The sequence below is a fragment of the Vigna umbellata genome, chromosome 3 (genome assembly GCF_029865625.1).
Source record: "Vigna umbellata cultivar VRB3 chromosome 3, Vumbellata_1.0, whole genome shotgun sequence".
In the NCBI taxonomy this organism is placed as follows: Eukaryota; Viridiplantae; Streptophyta; class Magnoliopsida; order Fabales; family Fabaceae; genus Vigna; species Vigna umbellata.
In genome coordinates this window covers 45542374-45565121 of record NC_142167.1, presented here as the reverse complement: position 1 = coordinate 45565121, position 22748 = coordinate 45542374, and the positions used below count along the sequence as shown (strand labels likewise).

Below are 22748 nucleotides of genomic sequence, written 5' to 3'. Positions count from 1 at the left end.
AGAAAAAACAAAATTGAAAATTAAATCAAATCAGTTAAAAGAGAATTTCAAATTTTAGAAACTAAAACTACTTCTGCGATCTTCAAGGGTCAATACTGAAAAACAAAAGCTGCAAAAGCTAACTGGCAAAAAAATAATATCAAATAAGATAAAAAATTATATTCAATAAAAAGACGAAAAAATCCATAGCCACAAAATAACACATGAAACCTTTGTGTTAATATAAATTAATTAAAAGAGTTTAGTTTTTGATAAAACTGTTTCATTTGCTTTATAGAAATATATATATATATATATATATATATATATATATATATTTCAATAAAAATATACATTATTAAACCATCAAAAGTCATTTTTTAAAGTAATTAAAGTAAAAATAAAAACAAAATATAAATATAATTTACTGTAATTAAAAGTTGATGTGAAAAAATGACACTGATATAGTGTGTATTATCTATGTATTATCAATATTAGCTATTAGGTATCTTAGTCATTTTTCAATTATGCATTTATGTTTGGAAGCTTTAAATAATAGTTTTTTTTAAAAAAAAAAATATGTGGGAAAAAACTATTTGATTATTAGAGTAAGGCACATTCCCTAATAAATTTTAACAGTTGCAACTTAATTTCTTTTTCCTTTAAATGTAAAATTATTTGATTAGTTATTGAACATTGCCTTTCTTTTCTCTTTACAAAAATTGATCCTATTACATAAACTCTTTCATGTTGTATTATTTATTCTAATTCCAATTCAGTACAATGTTGTTTTCACTCAATTTTTTTTTATTTATGTGAGAAGAAAAGATGTGCTTAAAGTTATTTTTTCACAATATTTTTTCATGATATAATTACATAACTTTGGTTAAGGTAAAACATGCTTATGGCTGCGGTGGAAAGGATGAGGCTAAACTTTGTGAATTTTGTGAATTTTGGTATTTATAAACATAAACATGGGATGAGACAGAGTCTCAGGCTGTTGTGGACACACACACATGGGTCTTCCTTCAACTCCACACCCCAAATCCAACACCTAACACCCCCTTCCCATCTTCGTTTTCACCTTCTGCAATTCCTATTACGAAAAGATCTCTTTTTCATTTTTTGGGACACCCTTCTGCTTAATTTTTTATTTCTCTGGGGTGATTCTTATTATCATTTGATCTATAGGTGGAATTGCAGAAGGTTATTGATATGATTTATCTCTTGAACTCATCTGTTATCAGCCTTCATTGGTGCGTTTTTTGCTTTTTTTATTTTCTATCTTGATCATCTTGATCTTTTTGGACTTGGGTTTGATTTTTCTCAGTTTATTTTTATTTTTTATTTGTTCTTTTGGGGTTTATGGGGTATCAAAAAACTGTATTTTGGGGGTTTCTGTTCTGTAAGGTTCTTCTCTAGAACAGCTTAAAAAGAATAAAATATAATATATATTTTTTTAAATAAAATAACAAGTTGCTTGTGGGAGATGACAACACAAAAGCTTTGTGGGTTTTCGGTGAATGTGTGTATCGCAAGTCTGCATTTTTATTTTCTTTTGGTAAAAGATTTTCTTTTTTCTTTTCATGTTGATATTTCCTGAAGAAACCTTCTGTCTATGGGCATTGATTACTCTTAGTTCAGCTTGAAAATAGGCTCAGGTGGATGATTTATTAAACTTTTATTATTTGTTTTTATCTGATGTATTTTCAACTTTATTTTCTCTCAGTTTCCTTACCACCCTATTGTGATAGATGAAATTCAGTCCAGTCTTCTCCCAAGGATTAACAAATGAAGTTAGTTTTTTTTTTAATATGACTCTTTTGTTAAGTAAAAATAAAGATGAACATGTAATGTGGTCAATGGAGTGGTGAGCTTGAGAAGATCACGAGCTATGTATATGTGTTTTTAGTTGTTGTTTCTTGTGGCTTTGCTTGCCGAGGGATCTCATGTATTTGATAAAATTTTGTATCAGGCATAGAAACTGAATTGTTATGTACCATGAATTGTTTGGGATTCATCTGCTGCCAGTATGGAGGTCGAGAGATATGTTCATGTTGCAGTTCTTGGATGTATATCCTGATGTCCTGGACTTTCTCCACATGCCCTGCTAAGGAAATGATGATTGCAATGTACCAAATGTGGATGCCGCTGATGGATACATGACATAGTTGGAACTTGGAATTTCTTATAGGTTTTCAATTAATTGATTTGGATTATCCGATTCCAGTTGTAGTTGTAGGATCTAGGAGGTTAGCATGTGTGATTGAATAGTATAATTGGTTAGGATGGAGGCTAGGACTGTAGTTCTTAGTTGATGGTTGAATGTCATGCCATGATCGTCTGTTAGTAGTGGAAACAGTGAAATGATCATTTGAGACCTTCCCGAGGGATCACATTGGTAATTTCAAAGTAATTTTTTATCTCTTCAAGAAGATCTTAAGATCCACGTTACTGAATTGAATATCTGTGATGGGCTTGCCCCAGTTACCCCGAAATGAATCTGCTGAAAAGGTTGCACTTATGGGGGCAGCTTTAAACAGCTCACCTCAGTTTTCTGATGTGAGCCCCTCTGCTATAAGCAGCATGAACAGTGTATCTGTTAACACAGGTGGGTTGGCTGCATGTACTCGAGGATCTTCTTTTCACGATTTCCCGAAGAATGCCTCATTAGAAACTTCAAATGTTTCTGATAGTACGTTTTATAGAGGAGCCATGGAAGTTGCTTCAAATGTCCACAGTTTGAAGATTGGTTCAACGGATAGAAGTACTCCTTTTGCTTCAAAAACTGGACGCAATGTTCACATTCCTGCTTCAAGGGTTGTTGGTTTTGAATCAGGCAGAACTAATACTTCAATAGATGGTTTGGCTGATGTTCCAGCTGCAAATCTTCATTCTTCTGCTTTTACTAATTTCCCATCCAATGACACTGATTCTGCTAGTTCATTGGCCAGGAAGCGACTTTTATCTCCACTGAGCAGTATGCTCTCCCCAAGCCATTTTAAAGGTGATCCCCTTGACATTGGCCGCCGAAATAATGCGGTCGACCCCCTTGTAAGGAATGATAATGTTAGCAATTCTATGGCACAAGATAATAAGAAGGCAAATATTGGAAGTAAAATCACTACAATGTCTTCTTGGTCCTTGAGAAGTTGCTTTGAGCAAAAAACTGAGCCGCACAGTACAGAATCTTTTTTCCAATCTGATGATCCTTTGAAGGAAAATACAGGACTACTGTCTCATTGTAGTTCACCCACAGCAGGAATTGATCACTTTAGTGAATCAAGTCAGATTAGGCCTCAAAGTGGCATATTATCTGTGTCTCCTAAAAGCGTGAGCTCTCCTCTTTCTATGTCACCACTTGGTCCTAAATTTTCTGAAAGGATAAAAGCTATTGGTGGATGTAGGAAAGTTGTGGAAGAGATAAAGAATTGCAATATAACTGCACGGAGCATAGAAAAATCACTTGACAATTCTAACACATGCCTTATGTTAAATCATAAGGATGATGGTTCCGGAGTTGCATGTAAATCTTTTGATGCTGTTGAATTCTTATGCAAAGATTTCTGTCCATCTTCTCTGGATGATATTGGGGACATGAGTTGGTCACTATCTCGAGAATCAGGTCCCACCTCTCACTCCATGAGATTTACTAGAAGTTTGAGTGGGCTTTCGGTCAGGAGATCTTTAGTTGGTTCATTTGAGGAGTCTCTTTTATCTGGACGATTCTTATCTGGAAACTGTAGTAAGGTCTGGATCTATGCTAATTACAAAACTGTAATTGATCTTGTTCATGATTCTAAACTTCAGTGCAGTGTAAAGTTTTAGTAAACTGACCTGTGGTTTGTTTGCTTTTGTGTTTATTTCATGTAGAAAATTGATGGTTTTCTTGCTGTGCTAAGCATTACTGGTGGAAGCTTTTCTCCTAAATCACAGAAGCTTCCATTTTCTGTTACTAGCGTGGATGGAGATTGCTATTTGCTATATTATGCATCAATAGATCTTGCAGGAAATTCCTCTTCAAGCAAGTTTGGAGGCCAATTTCTAAAACCAGGGCTCAGAAATGATGATTCACAACTTGTAAAAAGCCGATTGCGTATACCAGTGAAGGGACGGATTCAACTGGTATTGATATACTTGTTTCAATTTATAAGTTTTAACCCCTGTATCTGAGTGCCTTTTCCTGATGAACCTATTAGAGGCTTCAATTTATACAAGCAGGGAATATTGTGGTACCCTTAACATTAAGGGAGAAAACAGATGTACTGTTAATAAAAAGTTGTGTATGGAACTATCAATAGAGGGGGTTGGGATACACAGTCAATGGATGTTTTATCTTCTCAATCATTGAGAAGGTACTGATTTCTTTCATTATATATATATATATATATATATATATATATAATATGCATTTCTTCATTTGTGCCATGATGTGAGTGAGAATGTTTTAGGTGGAAGGAAAGATAAACGATTGATGTAATTGGAATGGACTTCGGTGCTTTGTCTGCTTTACTCCTTCTCAAATTCCTACAAACAAACAAATATATAAGCTGTGCTTCAATTATTCTCGTTCTTCTCTTCTCATTTTTCAATATTGCTTACATATTCCATTTTTGAGTTTCTACTTTCATGATATTTGTGCAGATTTGCATCTTTTTGTGCACAGCAAAAGCCTTACATTTGATTGCTCTGTGCAGGTGCTAAGCAATCCAGAAAAGACTCCCCTTCATACTTTCTTTTGCAACTATGATTTGAGTGACATGCCAGTTGGTACCAAAGTAAGATTTATCAGTCTGGTTGAATCTATTGCTCAATTGATTTGGACATTTTGCTCCCCAATGGCATAATTGTTGACATGGCTAATTTTAGCTTTTAACTTTGTTGAGATCAGTGTTGTCACTGTATGAGAGATGTGTAGAGGTGGTAACCCAAGAAACTGCCCACTTAAATATTTGTGGGCAGGGTGGCTTCCTCAAGAAGGTGACCTGCCTTAATTCAAAAGAAAAAGAAAATTAGAACCTGATTATAAGATTTATTTGTAAATCAACCATCAGCCGCATTAGACAGTATTATCATCGTTGAAATACTCAAATGAAGTGCTGGAACAGAGGAGAGAAAATACTCTAACATCCAATTGTCTTTTTTCTATGGTTTTTCTACTGGGTCTCGATAGATCTGTGGGGGTTAGCTTGTAAGTTGAAACTTAGTGGTACCCAGCATGTCCTGCTACATCTGGATGCTCTTCTTTTGGGTGCATCTGGTTATTATGTGTAGTTGTATGAGATGCTCAAATGTAGAAATCTATTAATTATAGTGTAAATGAGGATGATTTGAAATGGGAGGCTAGGGGTTATTAATACTTAACTTCTCCACATTAGCTGGGGCTATGGATACCTATCTGTAGTTCATAGAATGCTTCTTGTTTAAGTACATACTTATGGCAAGTATTTATTGAACAAAATCAATATAAAACCACTTTAGATTTCTTTTAAAGAGAAAATGCCCATTTTTTTCCTCTAAACATTACATTACATTGATCCTCCATTTGTTGGTAACATCCAATTGGTCCCCCAATGATGATAAATCCTTTCTGGAACCAATTTGAATTCTTAAAGTTTCTCTTATGCTTTGTTTGGTGGAAAGGGAAGAATGGAGAAGAGAAAGGAAGAGAAATAGGTGAGAAGTAGAGTGGAAATGAAAGTTTTTGGCTGAAGAGAAAATATTTTTATTATTCATTTATCATTGTTAGTGTTATTTTATTCATTCATTGTATTAAAAATATATTTGAATAAAAACAAAAATAAAATCTATCATGGATTAAATGACCCCATAATTGATTAAGCGGTTGTTTTAATGTGAATTATAGTTAAAAGAGTACATCATAATCAATTAACTGATTATGTTATGGTTGTTCTCACTTTCTATGCTTTTCTTCACAATCTTGCACGGATTCTGATTATGTTGGTCCCTCTCTCGATTTTCTCACTTTTCTCTCACCTTTAACCGTCCAACCACCCTGCTTCTGTCTTTCTCTTCATTTCCTCTGGCCCTCTGTGCAAATTCATACAAACGCTCAAGTAATTATGAAAAATGTTACTTTTCATCCTCATCCTTTATTTTCCATTCCATGCCCTTCTTCACCTTCAATTTGGAGGTATGAGATGAAACCCTTTTTATTCATTCCATCATGCAAATAATGGCTGGGTAAGTTTAGGACAAACTTAGATACTATTCATTTAATATAATGGTAATTACTAAAGTGAAACTCCAAATTTGATTGGAGAATAACACTAATTATAACTGTTATATAAAGTGTAAATTTTGTCCGTAAATTTTTCCACTCTGATTCTATTTTATTCCACTCACTCACTATAAGATATTCAAATACAGCTCAGAGGACTTTTGTTTGAGAAAATGTTTTTACAATTCCTGCTTTTACAGAATGTTGATATTGTTTTCACTTGTCAACGTTTTTGTCATTGTAAAATTGAATTCTTGATAATTTTTCATATTCCATGATGGTACTCACGTTTAATCAGGTTCATGTATCTCCTCTGATAAAACATACATTTGATTTATGATTCCAAATTTATGAGTGGTCTTTGAGTTATATTTCAAACCTATGTGTTATTTACTTATCAGTTTCTGATTTCTTGTTATATATGGTGTAGACATTCTTGCGCCAGAAAGTGACCCTTGAATCTTCCGGGTCCATTTCCCCTCAGTTGAAACAGAGATCACCTGGTTTTGGAAGTTGGATTGATAAGGGGATTGCACCAATGCAAAAGAATGATGACATTGCATGTGAAGGAGAAGTGATGCATGGAGATGCAGTTAATGTTGTAAATAAGACGAAATCTACTAATCAGGGAAATGGAAAGGGTTGTAGCTTGTTGAGTTTAATGAACAAAGAGGAGTCTTCAAACACAAAACTGGTTGGAGTCCCTTCTGCAGCAAAGCCTGACTATGAATATATTGCTGATAAATGTGAGAGGAATGAAAGAAAGGATTGTTGGGATAAAACATGTGATGGATCAAGGAAATCACCAAATTCCTGTTCAAAGGTGAAGGACAATTCTAGTAGTGGTGGTCCACTTCGCTATGCACTCCACCTACGCTTTATTTGCCCTTTTCCTAAGAAGACCAATAGATCTGCTCAAAAAAGCAAACATGCTTCTCTTAAAGAAAAATCTGGATTAAACATGGAAGGTGAACGAAGATTCTACTTATGTAATGATTTGAGGGTTGTGTTCCCTCAACGTCATTCAGATGCTGATGAGGGCAAGGTATGTGCATATGTCTTGTGGTTCTGTTACTTGATTGTGTGGAAAAGCAGCAATATGGCTTCAGATTGCTTGTGTGGAAAACTTTTTCAACTTTTTTTTTTCTGGTTCATTTTTATTGTTACTATTCTTGTGTTTTGTTCTTTGTTATCTTTACATTTAGAGCGATTCTTTGCATCCTTGTACTTCTTGGGTGTTATGTTTGTTGCTCAAACTTGACACATGGAAATTGCTTCAAGAAAGTGTTTGGTTAAACTTTTCTAAGTGGCTTATGAATAAGTTAAAAAGAGCTAAAAGGGTCACAAACTCAGTTTTGTAAGCTTAACATATCAAAAAAGGCTTATGCTCATCAATGATGACCAATCTGGCTTGTTAATGTGAGTGGTCATGTTTTCTAGGAGGCATATAAATTTGAATCCTTGTCCCATGATGTTGATTGAAACCCATGCTAGGATGTTAAATTCATTAAAAATGTCTAATCATTTCCCTTTTATCTATAAGGTTGAAAAGAATTCTGTTGCAGGAAGAATATGATTGATGTCTTGGTTTGTGTGTTGTGCAATTTGGAATCTATGTTTGCATTTCTTGCTCTGCGTAGTATGTGACAAGTCCTGTTGTGGTTTGTTTGGCAGTTGAATGTGGAATACCATTTCCCTGAAGATCCAAGGTACTTTGACATCAACTGAAATACTAGTTTACCTCAAAAAAAGAAAAAGAAAAAAGCATGCTGCTTTCGCTGACCCTCTTGTACATAATCACAAGTTTCTCTCCACTCGAGTCATGTCTTCTGGAAAAATAGCACTAACCCTTTTCCTCATGTAAATACTAAAACAATTTCAATAATTTAATGGGTTAACTATTTTCAATTCCTGACCTAATTATACAATTACCATTAAAAGTTGATGATGTGCATTGTGGAACTTGATTACCCTTTGAATTATATTACAGACCCAGAGCAGCTTTCTAAGAACTGCGTGTGGTAAATGGTTACAATCAAACTTGGACTCTTGAAAAAATTAGTGAGATTAGCGAATTTTTCTTTTGTTATACCTACGTTTTTTCTAGTTATTATTGATTTTTTGGTCGCTGATTCTAAATTATTTGGTTTCTTTAAAATATCAGTGCACTGCAGGAGATACAAGTTATACTTGTTGATTATTTAATAATAGAATGGATTTTAAAAGTGTAGTAGTTTGATATACACGAGTTTTGTGGTTTTGCTACAATAATTAGGCTTCATATAATTTTTTTTCCTTATTTTCAGTCGTTAATTTTGTTTAATGTGAGATTTAATTTTTTCAGAATGATCGTAATTTATATTTAATTTGTTTTTTTTTTTATAATATCGTTTAAATTATTGTCATGTGTTAGTTGGTGATTATTTTAATTTTTTATCAACTTTTTTTATTCACATTTTAAGTCAAAGTCAATATTGTGTTATGGGACAATCTTGGTGTTACGGCCACGTTAGTATATGTGTATTCCATTCTTAGTTTTTATTTTTTTTTAGTTCAATCTCAAATTTTGTTCATTTTATTCCATTCATATTTTAAATTTGAGAGGAAAACTCTTCGTTATTTTTTAAATTAGATAAAGAATTCTTCATCATTTTTAAAATTAAAAGAAAACATTTTCATTATTATTAAAATCGAAAGCAAAAATTTTTCATTATTTTTAAAATTAGAAGAAATTTTTTTCATTATTTGTAAAATTAGAAAAAAAAACTTTGCCATTGCTTTTAAAATTATAAAATAAATTCTTTAATATTTTTAAAATTAGAAGAAATACTCTAATTTAATTCAATACTTAGAATGAAAATTCTAATTTATTTTTAAAATTTAAATGAAAATTCATTATTATTTTTAAAATTAGAAGATAAATTTTTTATTATTTTTAAACTAACTCTAATCTTAATTTTTTTATGTAAAAGAAATAAAACATAAATTTAATAATATATTCTAATAATATAGTTAGAGTTGGTTTAAAAATGATGAAAAAATATTTAATAAAAATGTGAATTTTAATAAAAAATAAATTCAATCTCAATTTAAAGAGGGACAAAATTATGACTAAATTAAACAAAATTAATAAAAATTGGTAATAAATTGAACAAAATTAATGAAAATTAAGAATGAATTGAATATAAGACACTGACACATGATAATAACACTTGACACATAACACTGACATTGACTGACACATAACACTGATATTGCTACGTGGCATAATATTCACTTAATATTTGAATAACTTCTTCTAAATTAAGAAAAAAATCTAAAATAATTATTAATTTTTAAAAAGAATTAAAAAAATTAAAAGAAATCACAAATTGACATGTGGCATATAGTGATAATATGTCATTAAATATTTAGACAATATTATGAAAAAAGACAAAATTGAACACAATATCATAATGGAACACAATATCACGTATAACAAAATCAATTAAAAAAAGAAAAAAAGTGATATTAAACCTAATAATTAATAAATATGTAACATAAGATTTCAAAAAATACTTTTTTCATATTTATGTTTTATCAAAGTTTAGATTAATGAGAAGAGAATGAAAAATGAAGAGAAACGATGAAAAAACTTTTGAAGATTTAATAAACAAAGTCCATTTAAAAGAATTAAAAAATAATATATTTATAACGTGATAAAATTATCTTTATTATTATAAGTTATTAAATTATAGTTTTCATGTTGTTATTAATTATTGTCTTAATCAATTATGTGATTGAATACTGATAAGATGATATAATGTAAACATGTTTTAGTTTACTACCCAGGCCAGTGTAGGATATCATAATGGAGGAAAAAAACAAAGGTGAAAGCAAAACAATTTGAAAGGGGAGAAGTTCTTATAAGAATAACATGTCTCAATGCAATAAAAGGAATATATAAACGTTTTTTGTTTTCTTATTCTTTCCCACTGCCACTCTTTTGTCCTTTTCCCTCATTCCATAATCACAAATCAATTAGTATCCGCCCAAACAAACATTAATATATCTCCTTTTTCAACCATTCATTTATTGAAACAAACAAACAAACTTCTCTTATATTTTTCAGACATAATGGTACTTGAATTTTCTCTTAGGCTTAAATCTATTTTTAGTTTTCTAGCTAATTATGTTTGCAATTTTGATCTTTATAAAATTTATTGGTAAGTATATTTTTATCTTTTCATTTCAAAATTAAACAGATTTAGTTCAACATTAATGGATCAGCTAATTTTAAAAAATATTAATGTACCTAGCTTGATAATGAACATTAAAGTCTATTATTAAACCCTGCTATTACATTTTTCTGAAAGGATTTCTATTAAATTTTAGGATAATAAGTAACTAACGATTACTCATACATAAATATTTTCAGTTAGAAGAGAATTTAATTTTGAAAAATTAAAAGAATAAATATATAATATTTTTTTGTTACAAATCAAAACGTATTTATAAAATGATAGAAACTAAAATTCAATTTAAGTGTTATTGTTGCTATCCAGACCTCAGCAAGGTGGTATTCCTTAGTAACTTCCGCAGACAATGTAAGATATGATAATTTGGCAATTCATTAAAAATAAAATAACTTAAATATTTTAATTATTTTTTTAATTTTTTAAATTAAGATATCAATGTTTTATTAATATAATGAGTTATCAAATGTTATTTTATTTTAATGGTTTTCGAAAATGTTATTTTTCTCTATTAACGTTATTTGAAGACAGCTAATCCTCACTTGTTTAGTAACACGTTTGTTACCATAGATTCTCCTAGTCAAACATGAGATTAAGAAAGTTTTAAGAATATTTTTAATTGATTTCTTATAAAAAAAAACATATTTTATTGGTTATAAAATATTTGTAATTTTTCAATTAAGTATTTGTTATTTAATTTTGATGTCAACTAGTGTGGTGTGAGTGTTACTTTGCATCATCATTGTTTACATATGTCCACATGAAAAAGTAAAATATGTATTATTAGGTTTTAAATTTCTTATAAATATGAATATTTTAGTGATTTTAGTTTTTTTTTTCAAATGTTTTAAAGTTGGTTGGGCCCTTCCACTATAATCCCTACTAATTTGATAAGAATTATTTCAAAAAATCACTTTTATTCTTAAACGAATTCTTTGAACAAGAACCACTTGACTAATAACTAAATATTCTTTGTCTAACAATTACAACTCACTAAAATAAGATAATTGTAGAAATTAGTGATCAAGGATCACAAGTTGCTTATTAGAAAGGTTGATCTTTTATTTATGTATGGAGGATTTGATATTCTCCTCTAGCTTGCTTATTGAACATAAATGATGATCTTCTTTGTGTTAGCATAAAGCTAAAGAGCAGAAATTTTGATGATGTCTCAAGTATCAAGTGCTCTTATTGGAGGAAGATCTTCATGAAGACTTGTTTTTATATTAAAGCTTCTATAATGTAGTAGATTTATGTATAAGATGTTGTTTAGATTTGATTCTATGTATTGTTTGTCTTAGGTTGGAAGTTTTTTTTACTGTGCATTCATTAAATGCATAATTAATTATCAAAATTGGATAATTGATATTTTTGGATGTATCGTTGAGTGATATCTCTATAAATTAGATTGAGACTCTCATTCTAAAATACGAAATACAAAATACGAAATAAGTGTATTTTGAAAAATCTTATCTGTAGTGTGCGGTGATAAGTGTTCTAGGGTTTGTTGAACCCTTGTGTTGTGACTTTGAGAACTTGGTGTGTTGGCACAAAGCGAGAACTTTCACAGAGAGTGTGATTGAGTGTTGTTGTTGCTAAGTTAAAAGCCTATCATCCTTTGTGAAGCATTCAGAGGAGATGTTCATCCTTTGTGAAGATTCAGAGGAGGTGTTCATACCTTGTGGGTTATAGGGGAAATGACTTTCATCTCTTGGGGTAACAAGAGAGGTGATTTCTAAACTTTTACAAATTGTTTTTTTATGATTGTAATTTGTAATTGTTTTGTGAGTAGTGAATTGTTTATCTTGATTTAAGATAAGCGACTGGATGTAGGATTGGTAAGATCCGAATTAGGATAAAATCATCTGTGCAAATTTCTCTCAACCTTACTCTATTTTTTTTATTTGCTTGATAAGTTTAATTGAGTAGAAATTAAAAGGCACACGTTCGTATTAAAAACCCTCTTGGTTTGTTATTCGATGCTAATCATTCTACTGCAGCCGCTATGATACTTTGAAGCTAAGTTGGCTTAAATGTTTTGTAATGTTTTAGTCCTATATACAACATGCATGATCTCTCCTTTTTTTTCTTCTTTTTGAAATGTCTTACACATGCTCTAAAGAAAATAGTTGTAAAATTATTTGAGGTCGTTGAACATTTCCGCTTTTTTTTTTGTAGTGTTTTTCTTTCGCCTCAAGAAATTACCTTTTCTTCAACATTCTAATCTTTGGATTCTAAATTGTAATGTTGTACAAAGTAAACAATACTTTCATAATTGAGTATTAATTTAAGGGATTGTTGAAGAAAAATAACTTTAACTTTTTTAGCAAAATATTATGTGACTTGTCTTTTGTCGAACATGTTTTTTTGACAGACGTAACTAATAAATATTCCCTGTATTTTAGAATAAATATTTATGCATTTTCATTTAATATGAGATTAACTTAATGTTATATGTTTATCTTTTGAATGAATTTGTATGATATTATTAAACGTAAACTAAGATGGTATACTGTTACATTTTCTATTAGAAAAAAAATACCTATCTCTTACTTTATCTTCTTTTTAGATTAACTATCATTTTTCAAACAAAATATAATTATATTTATATACTTAGTCTTGAATAGTAATAATAAAGGCATAAAAAGACAGTAAGTAAACTAAAAAAGAATAGAAAGAAGAGACAAGAAATTGATGCTACATTAAGTTAGCATACTCATAAAGCTTGTCAGGGTTATGGAACACAATCAATCAAACTTCTGTATCACACAGAATAAATCTTGTCCATTAGTAAAATACATTATTCTTCTATGTTTCTCAAACAGTATATGAACTACAGAAAAAAAAAATCTGTAATATTTTAAAATAATTATTTAAAACATATTTTAGTTCATTTATTTTTTATCTCATATATATATATATATATATATATATATATATATATATATATATATATATATCCTTTGAATTGATTGACTTGCACTTGTTTTAATGATTTTTTTTCCTTTTCATGAGTATATCCTTTAAAACATATATTAACCATTTTTATTATCATGATGAGGTGACGGAGGGAGGGAAACATGTTTTATGTTTCCTTTTCATCATGTTAATATGTTATTATTACAATAGTTCATGAATTACATTAACGTTTGATTATTGTTGAGACGTGTAGAAAGTTTGTTAGTATTATAATAAGCATGTGATTGATGGTTTAATTTGTCTTGAAGAAGAATGTAAGAAAAAATTGGAATAGGTTAAGAGAATTGAAAAGATAGAGTGTGTCGTTTAGAAATGGTTTGAGAAAATGGTGGTGTGGTAGGTATAGATAGATAGATAGATTGATAATAATTTGGCTAGAGAAGGAACTACATTGACAAGGTCCCTCGCAAGGCTTTATGAATAATAATTGCAGAAAGAAAACACCAAGGTCTCATCAAACTCTCTTTTTGAGTAGGAATCCACTTTACTCGATCTCAAACAACTCCCCTTCAATTTCTCACCCATCTCTTCCCCCTTTCAGCTTATCAACAAAACCCAGCTCTCTCCTCTTACCATTTTTTTTCCAAAAGGGAAATTACGAGAAAAGATAACTACTACACCACACAACAAACGAGGACACACTCATTATTTGACCTAAATCACTCCAAATCCCTTTCAAAATCAATCATGCTTCGTCTACCCATTCGCCAAAAAACAACTAAAAACAATGCAAACTTGCTTTTAACTTTTTTTCTTCCTCATATTTAACCTAATACAAAAACTTATCTGATTTCAAATATAGAGAAAATAAGAAACCACGGAAAAGAAGATAAAAGGAAAAAAAATGAAACTAACCTAAGAGTTAAGAAAGCATGAGAAAATTGATATAAATAAGGGATATCAATTATACTAAAACATTAGTAGGTCGGGATATTGGACTGAACCTAGCTAGCACTTGATAATTACTAAAACAAACCACATGACGAATTCCGTTCTCATCAGCCCTAACAAAAAGAAAGAAAAGAAAGGGGAAGAGAAAGACACCCTTCCGCTTCCGTAACACATAGTAATGAAGAAATGAAAACGTTTGTAACCTTTTTAAGAAAACTAAGTAACGACGTTAACGCGGAGCTCAACGAATGAGCGTGTTCACAAGCGGAGAGTGAGGTCGAGGTTCACGTGGTCGGAAGCGTCGACATTGTGGGAAAGGACTTGTTGTTGTTGGGGTACGGTGGAAGACGCGGCGTGGAACGGAACGGGGAGGGTAGCGGCGGTCACGTAAGGGTGAGTGGTTTGGAACTGCAGGGGCTCCACATCCAGCCAGTAGGGATGGTGGAAGAAGAGCCCGGTGGAGGGCTCCAGTGGCTCCAACATGGGCCTGGGTCTGGGCTCGGTTTGCTTGAGGGCAGGCTCCAGCGGCAGGGGGGGCGGCGGGAGAAGCCCGTTGGTCTGTCTCCTCGCGGCTGCTCGCTCCAGCTTGTGTGCGTTTTGGTGGCCGCCGAGGGCTTGCGAGGTGTAGAACTTGCGGTGGCAGAAATGGCATTGGAAGGTGCGTGTGGTGGCTGCAGCGGTGGTGGTGGTGGTTGTGGTAGTGTTGACGGTGGTGGAAGGTGGTGGTAGTGGTCTCTTTACACCACCGTTTGTGGGCTGCTTCAGGAACTCATACATGGCCGTTGGGTCTGCCATTGCAATGTTTATCTGTGGTGGTGAGAGTGAACAATGTGAACAGAGAATAGTATGAATGGTTTATATAATGTGAAGAGGAGGGAGAGGGTGGAAGGGTTAAGGGTTTATTCTCGTTGTAAGTTTTGGTTTGTATGTGAAGCAACCTTCTTTTCTCAGGGTTGGGCGAATACGATTGGTTTGTATATCAAATGACCGATTTGCCTACCCTCTATGGATTATATCCTTCCGACAATGTTTCCCCATGACCCACCTTATAAATAAGTTTTTTTTTTTTTAATAAAACATGGTGGGAAAATGATGATTAAGTTTATGATAACAGGTTTTACCTCTACTAAATACACGTAGTAAATGAGTGTTCAATAGTTGAAGCAAAGATATATATATATATATATATATATATATACTTGGGCGATAGTGATGAGGTTTTGAGATGCAAAAAATGGCCGCGAAAGATGGCTTTTCTAACAGGGTAATGTTAGTTGCAACGTTACGGGGAATGGAGAAAACAAAAAAAAGGGATTGCAAAGTATATACGGCAGAAGATAAAGGTGAAGTGAGATGGTTTTATTATAAAGTAATGGGGTGTTAGCAGAGTGAGAGAGGAGAATGTGTGGGAACTTAAGGACTTAATGTAGATAAACGGGGAGGGCGAAAAGTTAAGAGTTGGTTTGTTTTTTGGTATTTTTGGTGTGTGAAAGATGGGGACAAAAGAGATATAATATTGAAAAGGAGGGCAGTGTGGGAAGAAGATAAAATGGTAAGAGGAATCAAAGGACGTGACGTGAGTGATATGCAGAAAAGGACAAGAAGTGGGAGCACTTACTGGTAGTACTAGACACTACAGTAGCAGCAGCCTGGTTCTGTGTGTGTGTGTGGAGGTGTGAGGAATGAGAGTGCAGTTAGGATGAGAGTGTTTGCGTCTGATTCTGACATCGCACACACATACACACATCCCGCAACTCGCTTTTCTCTCAATATGTCACCCTCTCATTATTCGACACCTCACCAATACGGTTAGGCCATGAGGCACCTCGCTCGTTCTAGGGGCCACGTATGAGAGAGACCAATTACACTAAACTAAACCCAACGATAAATCAAGCAATTATATAAATATATTTGAAACAAGTTTTCTTAGAAGGAATATTGTTGAACGTATGTATGGGGGAATGGTGAGGGATTATGACAAGGACATTTGATTAGATTATCAAAGTGATTGAGGGTTTGTGTTGTGTGGTGGTGTGTTGCGGTGCAAACAGAGTGGCAGAAATTATTCAATCACTCTCCTCCTCCCAAGCCAAAGTGGGTTTCATGCCACATTCTCTCACTGCAATTCAGAGATATGGGTCATATGTCATCTATAGATACCTCTGCCTTCACGTTTCATGTTCCTTTCGCTTACCCTAATGGGTTTGTTCTATGATGTTCAGCCTCCAAATTGCACCCTCTCTCACTCTCTCTCTCTCTCTCTCTCCAGGTGTGAAATCGCGTGATGAATAGAATAACGGCATCATGCAGGTTTCTGTGGTCATATGAAATTTGGCTGTCACGTTTTCTTTAACTAGCTAGCTAGGACTCAGAAAAAACACAGATAAGACGCACAGATGTAGGTTATCTGATGCATTAATTACGATGCGTCTCTCCATGTTCTCGTCTACTTTTTCTTAGGTAATTTCAAATTATAGAATAAACTACTGTTATTTAATTAAGAAGTATATTCTGTTTTTTTTATACGTCGCTGATTATTCCCTTTGTACAACTAAATGATTGTGTAGTTAATAAAACCAAACCAAACAAAAACAATGCTATTTACAACAGTAAAATAGAATAACCCTTTTTTCAATCTTCTTGTCAACAATAGAATGAAGACTAAACAATCCAAAAGTAGAACGGAAATAGTATCTTTATTTGCGATGCATACAGTAAACCTTTTAATTTTATATACTTTTATATTCAAAATATACATAAATTATACAGTATTATTGAAATTGATTATATATATATGTGTGTGTATATACCAGTTTAATTGTTAAAGTATTAGTAAGTATACTATTTTTTTCTATACAAAACATATTATAACCTCAATAAAAACATGAGTGCACACGAAATACATTAAATAATTATAAAATCACATCTTAATTTTTATTTTTTTTAATTTTTTATATTTTATTTGAATCTATCTCTTGTTTTATTTCGTACGGTTTATGTTTCTCTCTACCCACTCTCCAGATATATACACTCTAGAAGAGTGACAATGTTTTTCCATTATTGTTGGAGCACACCAACTTCACAAACTCAAGTTTCCATATTCTCCTAAAGCAAATTCTAAAACAAAACCCATATTTATTTATTTTCTTTTAGTTATACTACGTTTTCTAGAGCTGTTTGCCGTCAAGTTGTGAGTTAATGCGGCACGCGATATCTGTCATTCCCTTCCAATAAGGCTTAGTGTCTTGAAAAAAATTTATTTTTAATTATAAAAAATAATCAAATTTGATTATTATATAAAAATGCTAATAAATTGAATAATGATATTACAGTTATAAATTATTAACAAAAAGAAATATTAAGTGTACTACTCGACGAGATAACATTGGTATTTTATATGGATATCTTTTGGATTAATTGTTTAAATAGTATTAGGATATTGAATATATTAGATAAATATAATTTAGGTATTAAAACTTTTGGATGAAATTAATAGGTAAAACTTAATTCAAATATTATAAATAGGTTGACACATTAATTAAGTAAACATTGTTTATTTACTATTTATTTATTGTATATTTATTACTTCTTGCTAATTTAAGTGTTATAATGTCTTTCTAGACACTATTATTCCGTCAATGAATATTGAATGAGATATATTAAAATCTACAACAAAGACAAGTATAGACATCAAGTTGAGGAGCATTTGTTAGTTTTGTAAACTCTAATAAGAATATTCCACACCTACTATGAGACCAAGTTAGACTTTAAAGATCATATGGTATATGCAAGAAAAATGGATGACAATGAGAGAAAGCAAACAATCGAGACACACAAGAACCATGCCAATGAGATGAAATTACTCATTGAGAGTTTTGGGAGGAGTTGTTTGAATTCAAGAAATGAAAAGATGAAGACACTAACACAAAAATCACATTTCATAGCGAGTTTTTAAACTAATTGAAATCCACCTAATATAATAATAAGTGACATAGTGACGTAACAATAAATAAGTTAGACACACCTAAACTTTCATATTAGGCTTCATTTCTTACTAAAACTAAAGCCTAATCCATTTTTTTATTTTTCATTATTTTGAGCTTCCTCTTTCATTCACTTTTTTGTTTTTCTTTATATTCATTAACCTTTGTTTTCTCCATCATATTCTCACCTCCATACACAAAAAAAACTAAGGCATGAGATCCATCATCTTCGTCTCTACATTAAGAACCCAGCTCATGCTGAAAAAAATCCATATTTGAAAAAAATTCAAATCCAACCAAAAATAAAAAAATTCCATATTTGAAAAAATTCAAATCCAACCAAAAATCAAAATTTGCAAAAATCAGAGCTACCAAAAATCACAATCCGCAAAAATTAGGACAACCCGAAATATCAATCAAAACCCACGTGGGTCACCTTCACCGTTGTGGAGTCTCATTGAAAAACACAAACTCAACAAAAAGTGCATGAAAACAGATCAAATGAGGAAGAAAAAAAAGTTAATGATCCTTCACTCGACATTGAGCAGTGGCAATATTAGGTAAAGGTGCTCAAGAACACAAAAGAATGAGTAGTGGACAAGAGAAGAAAGCAACTTCTATAAATACAAAATACTTCACGCATATGTAAAATTTGAGAAAAAATAACCTTTAAGTAGATGTATAGGTTTTGGTTATTCATAAAACTAAAATCTAAATAATTTAGACATCTGTGTTACAAATAACCGAAGTTTAGAACTTTATCCAAAAATTAAATAAAAAATATATAAATGACATTTTTTTTATACTAATAAAACTTTTAGATACCGATTGTGATACAACTAAAGTAAACTATGTATATATGTGCTTCGGTTTTACTTAGAACTAAAGCTTAAATATTTTCAATAATTTGAAAAATATCACTGTAGACTTTATTTTTTTTTAAATCAGAACACGTTAAATGAGTTTTTTATACTAATGTATTATGAACAATTTTATATTAAATATTTTGTTAAACTAATTTCTCTTCTGATGATAAGATAAGACAAAAGAAAATAAATAAAGAAGTTTACGTGAAAGATATATTAAAAAATAAATATGTGAAATAAAGGAATTATTTTTATATAGTTATAAATTTTTATAAAACTGAAGCTTTCTATTTCCTTTTCGGAAGGTGTTTTCTTATATATATATATATATATATATATATATATATATATATATATATATATATATATATATATATATATATATATATATATATAAGAGAAAGAAAATCAATAAACTTATCATTTAATAAAATAATAACGCCTATTTAATGAAATAAGATGATCAATTTATTGAATACTGTGTTGTCACTGTTAATATTGAAAAAAAAAATACAATAGAATAAGTCATATCGATGGTTGAAATCGCGTAACTATCAATTCTTCGTACTAATTGTACTTATCTTATCCACGCTAATAATTTAATTATTTCATAATCATTATAACTCATGTCACTATCCATAGTGAAGATTGATAAAGTCGAATATTAGATATAAAAAGGTTGGAGTGAAATAATTTGACTTACCGAAAGATTAAGAACGACTTAACCATTTTTAACAATGTTTTAATGAACAGTTAAGAAGATCAAAGATATAAAAAGAAATCAAAGATAAAAAGAAAACTATAATCATAAAAAAATAAGCATAAAAATCTCTAAATATAAAAAAAATATAAAAGTAAATACAAAAATATACAGTAAAAGGTTCAATTCAAAATATAAGGTTTTTACACACAAGTGTGAAAGTCCTTTACTAAAATTTACTTCAAATTTACTTCAAATTTAAATATTTATTACCCAATATGATGTGTGATCCACTTATAGAAATTCAATGTGCCCTTGATTTACTTCAAAGGCATTGATAGAGTCGTGTTTGAATAGAATGTTGGCTCAGGCTTGCTTCCGTGTATGAATCAGCTGCTTGAATCAAAATTCAAAATCAACGAACATCAAATAAACACGTGTGCATTTGCTTGGATTACATGAAATCAATTAAACAAATGAATTTTGGTGCCAATTCAGCACCTGCTGCCACGTGTAGATATACTTCAACCAGTTTCAAGTTCTTCAATTAAACTAAAGAATTTAACTGCTTTCCAAGTTGGTTTCAAGTGCTTAATCAAAAGCCACTTAATTAAATTGCTATGACAAAATCAAAATTCATTTACTTCAATTGATTAATCCATAACTTCAAATACATCAATTACCGAATGCAATTATAATTGTTTGCACTAGCCCCGACACATTTTTAACACTTCTAGCATTTACCTTTCTTTTTAACAATTTTAGCATCTCTTACATAGATATTGCTATTTTGCTTACTCTACGTCAAAAGGTATTTGAGCCAGCATATCTTGGCTTACATTACCATCTACGCAGTGACAGACCTATATATACACAAGTGTATGTAACCCTGATTTTGTTATAATTATTACTAAGTATCTGAAAAAAAAAATATTTTGCCCCCTTAATCTTATATATTCGAACCCACTGCTCATTGCTCTATGATATACATGTGTGTAGTTGAAATTGTACAAATACACCACATGACTTGAAAGGAAATTGCCCCTACTAAGGTCTTAGATTCACTAAAGTCACATTCTAAATTTTAATAGTTGTAATTCGGCCCCTTATCAATTAGAAGATTACTTTAGGTATTTACACAACCATTTACGACAAATATGCTCTTGATAAAGGCATGAGATTAGTAGATTTCAATGTTAATTTAACACTTATCTTGTTTTTGATTCTATATAAAATGCTTGTTATTTAACCCAATTTCACTTGTTTTGCAGGATTAGAAGAATCTAGGGAGTCAAAAATACATTTTGAGGAAAAGAAGAAGAATTCAAACACATTTAATGAAATTTATCAAAGCATAGCTGCATCACCATTTTTTAGGGCTTAAGCTACAAAGAAAACCCAAGAAAGAAGGTTTCCTCATGCCCTAGCCTAAGGTTTGAGCCATGAAGAATTCTTCACTATGAAGTAGGTCAGGCAATGTAACGCTCCAAATTTTGGGTGTCACGAGTTTGTACAAAAATCGATAATTTTAAAACTTTCTTATAGCGTGTAAACGTATATTTTTAAAAACCTCAATAATTGAACATACGTAACTAAATCAAATCGTATTAGTTCCAAAAGCAATGTCCAATTAAATCTTTTCAAAGTAATTAAAATGACCAAGGAAATAAAAATACTCCACATTACATTGTCTCAAAAGTCCTATTAAAAGAACTATAAAGAAAACCTAAATATTTTTCCCATCATCTCACGAATCTATCATGCCTCTCGAACATCTGCAATATCATCTACTCATGTATAACACATTATACAATCATCACCGATAATTTAATTCACAAACACACAGCACAAACACGTATGAAGTAATAAAACAATCATAAAACAAGATACATACATACTGATTATATCAACAATAATCAAGCATCCCATACATAGAAGTAATAAGAATATAATTCCTAATCTTCTAACATAAACAATTCAACCATCCTAAATTACTTAATCATCGATCATCGATCCCCGATGTTATCATGAACATCATAAACGTTGTCTATCCACTTAACAACACCCATGTTAGCTACACCACATGATACCATCATTATCAACTTAGCATACTTTGGAGCATCATTGTCATTATGATCACCAACACGTGTGTCACTATCATGATTAACCCCATCATGAACACCATCTTGAGCACCCACAATACCATAAACAACATAATGCAAGAATCAGTCTCGTTTAGCTTCCCCTACAAGCCATCTTTAGCCTCCCCTATAGATCATTTGTAGCCTCTCCTATAGATCATCTGTTCGAGTAGTCCCGCAATCTAGCTAAGGAACATATATTTTTGCCACACAAGGACAAGAAAAACATCATTTCCCTCACACAAGGAAGGTTCAATACTCGAACATCATTCTCTTTTCCACAACTATTTGCCAAAGAGAATATCCCTCCTTTTTCAACAACCAATGCCAAAGGGAGCACCTGTCCACATATAATCTCAGGATTTACTATGTATAATAAGTAAACTTATTTTCCCACTCTTATGCTCATCAACCACACACTTAGGTACATCCCAACACCCATTTATGCTCCAATCTCAAACACAAGTCAAGTCAGACCCTGAACATAACCACAAATCTCACTCTCTTATTATCACCACGTCCTACAGCTCCTCAAGTTTGTTCCACGTCCATTCTTCATCAAATTCGTCATTTTTAACAAAAATGCATTGGGATAATGATTATCATAAGATAATCGATTATTCCCGAAAAGTTCACAATTACACAAAATACACTATGATAATCAATTATCACTTAAGATAATTGATTATTTCAGTGGCTCTAGCACATCAAATTTTTAGATTCATAGGATAGT

At 31.4% G+C, this 22748-nt stretch overlaps 2 protein-coding genes across 2 annotated transcripts; one reads left to right on the top strand and one right to left on the bottom strand.

Moving 5' to 3' along the window:
- Positions 1–966: 966 nt before the first annotated feature.
- Positions 967–8128, top strand: LOC124820082 (uncharacterized). Its single transcript, XM_088110586.1, has 6 exons — positions 967–1235; positions 1955–3729; positions 3853–4104; positions 4677–4757; positions 6651–7265; positions 7895–8128. Exons 2-6 carry the CDS (start codon positions 2452–2454, stop codon positions 7946–7948), a joined length of 2280 nt encoding a protein of 759 aa, XP_087966712.1. The 5' UTR covers positions 967–1235; positions 1955–2451; the 3' UTR covers positions 7949–8128.
- A 6455-nt stretch (positions 8129–14583) lies between these two features.
- On the bottom strand, positions 14584–15120 carry LOC148202668 (uncharacterized). The gene has a single exon (XM_088109668.1). It carries the CDS (start codon positions 15118–15120, stop codon positions 14584–14586), a length of 537 nt encoding a protein of 178 aa, XP_087965794.1.
- Positions 15121–22748: the final 7628 nt, after the last annotated feature.

Coding starts and splice junctions, on each gene's coding strand:
- LOC148202668 (XM_088109668.1), bottom strand. CDS start 15,120: ATGGCAGACCCAACGGCCATGTATGAGTTCCTGAAGCAGCCCACAAAC.
- LOC124820082 (XM_088110586.1), top strand. CDS start 2,452: ATGGGCTTGCCCCAGTTACCCCGAAATGAATCTGCTGAAAAGGTTGCA. Junction 3,730..3,852: donor TATCTGGAAACTGTAGTAAG/GTCTGGATCTAT, acceptor TATTTCATGTAG/AAAATTGATGGTTTTCTTGC. Junction 4,758..6,650: donor ACATGCCAGTTGGTACCAAA/GTAAGATTTATC, acceptor TATATGGTGTAG/ACATTCTTGCGCCAGAAAGT.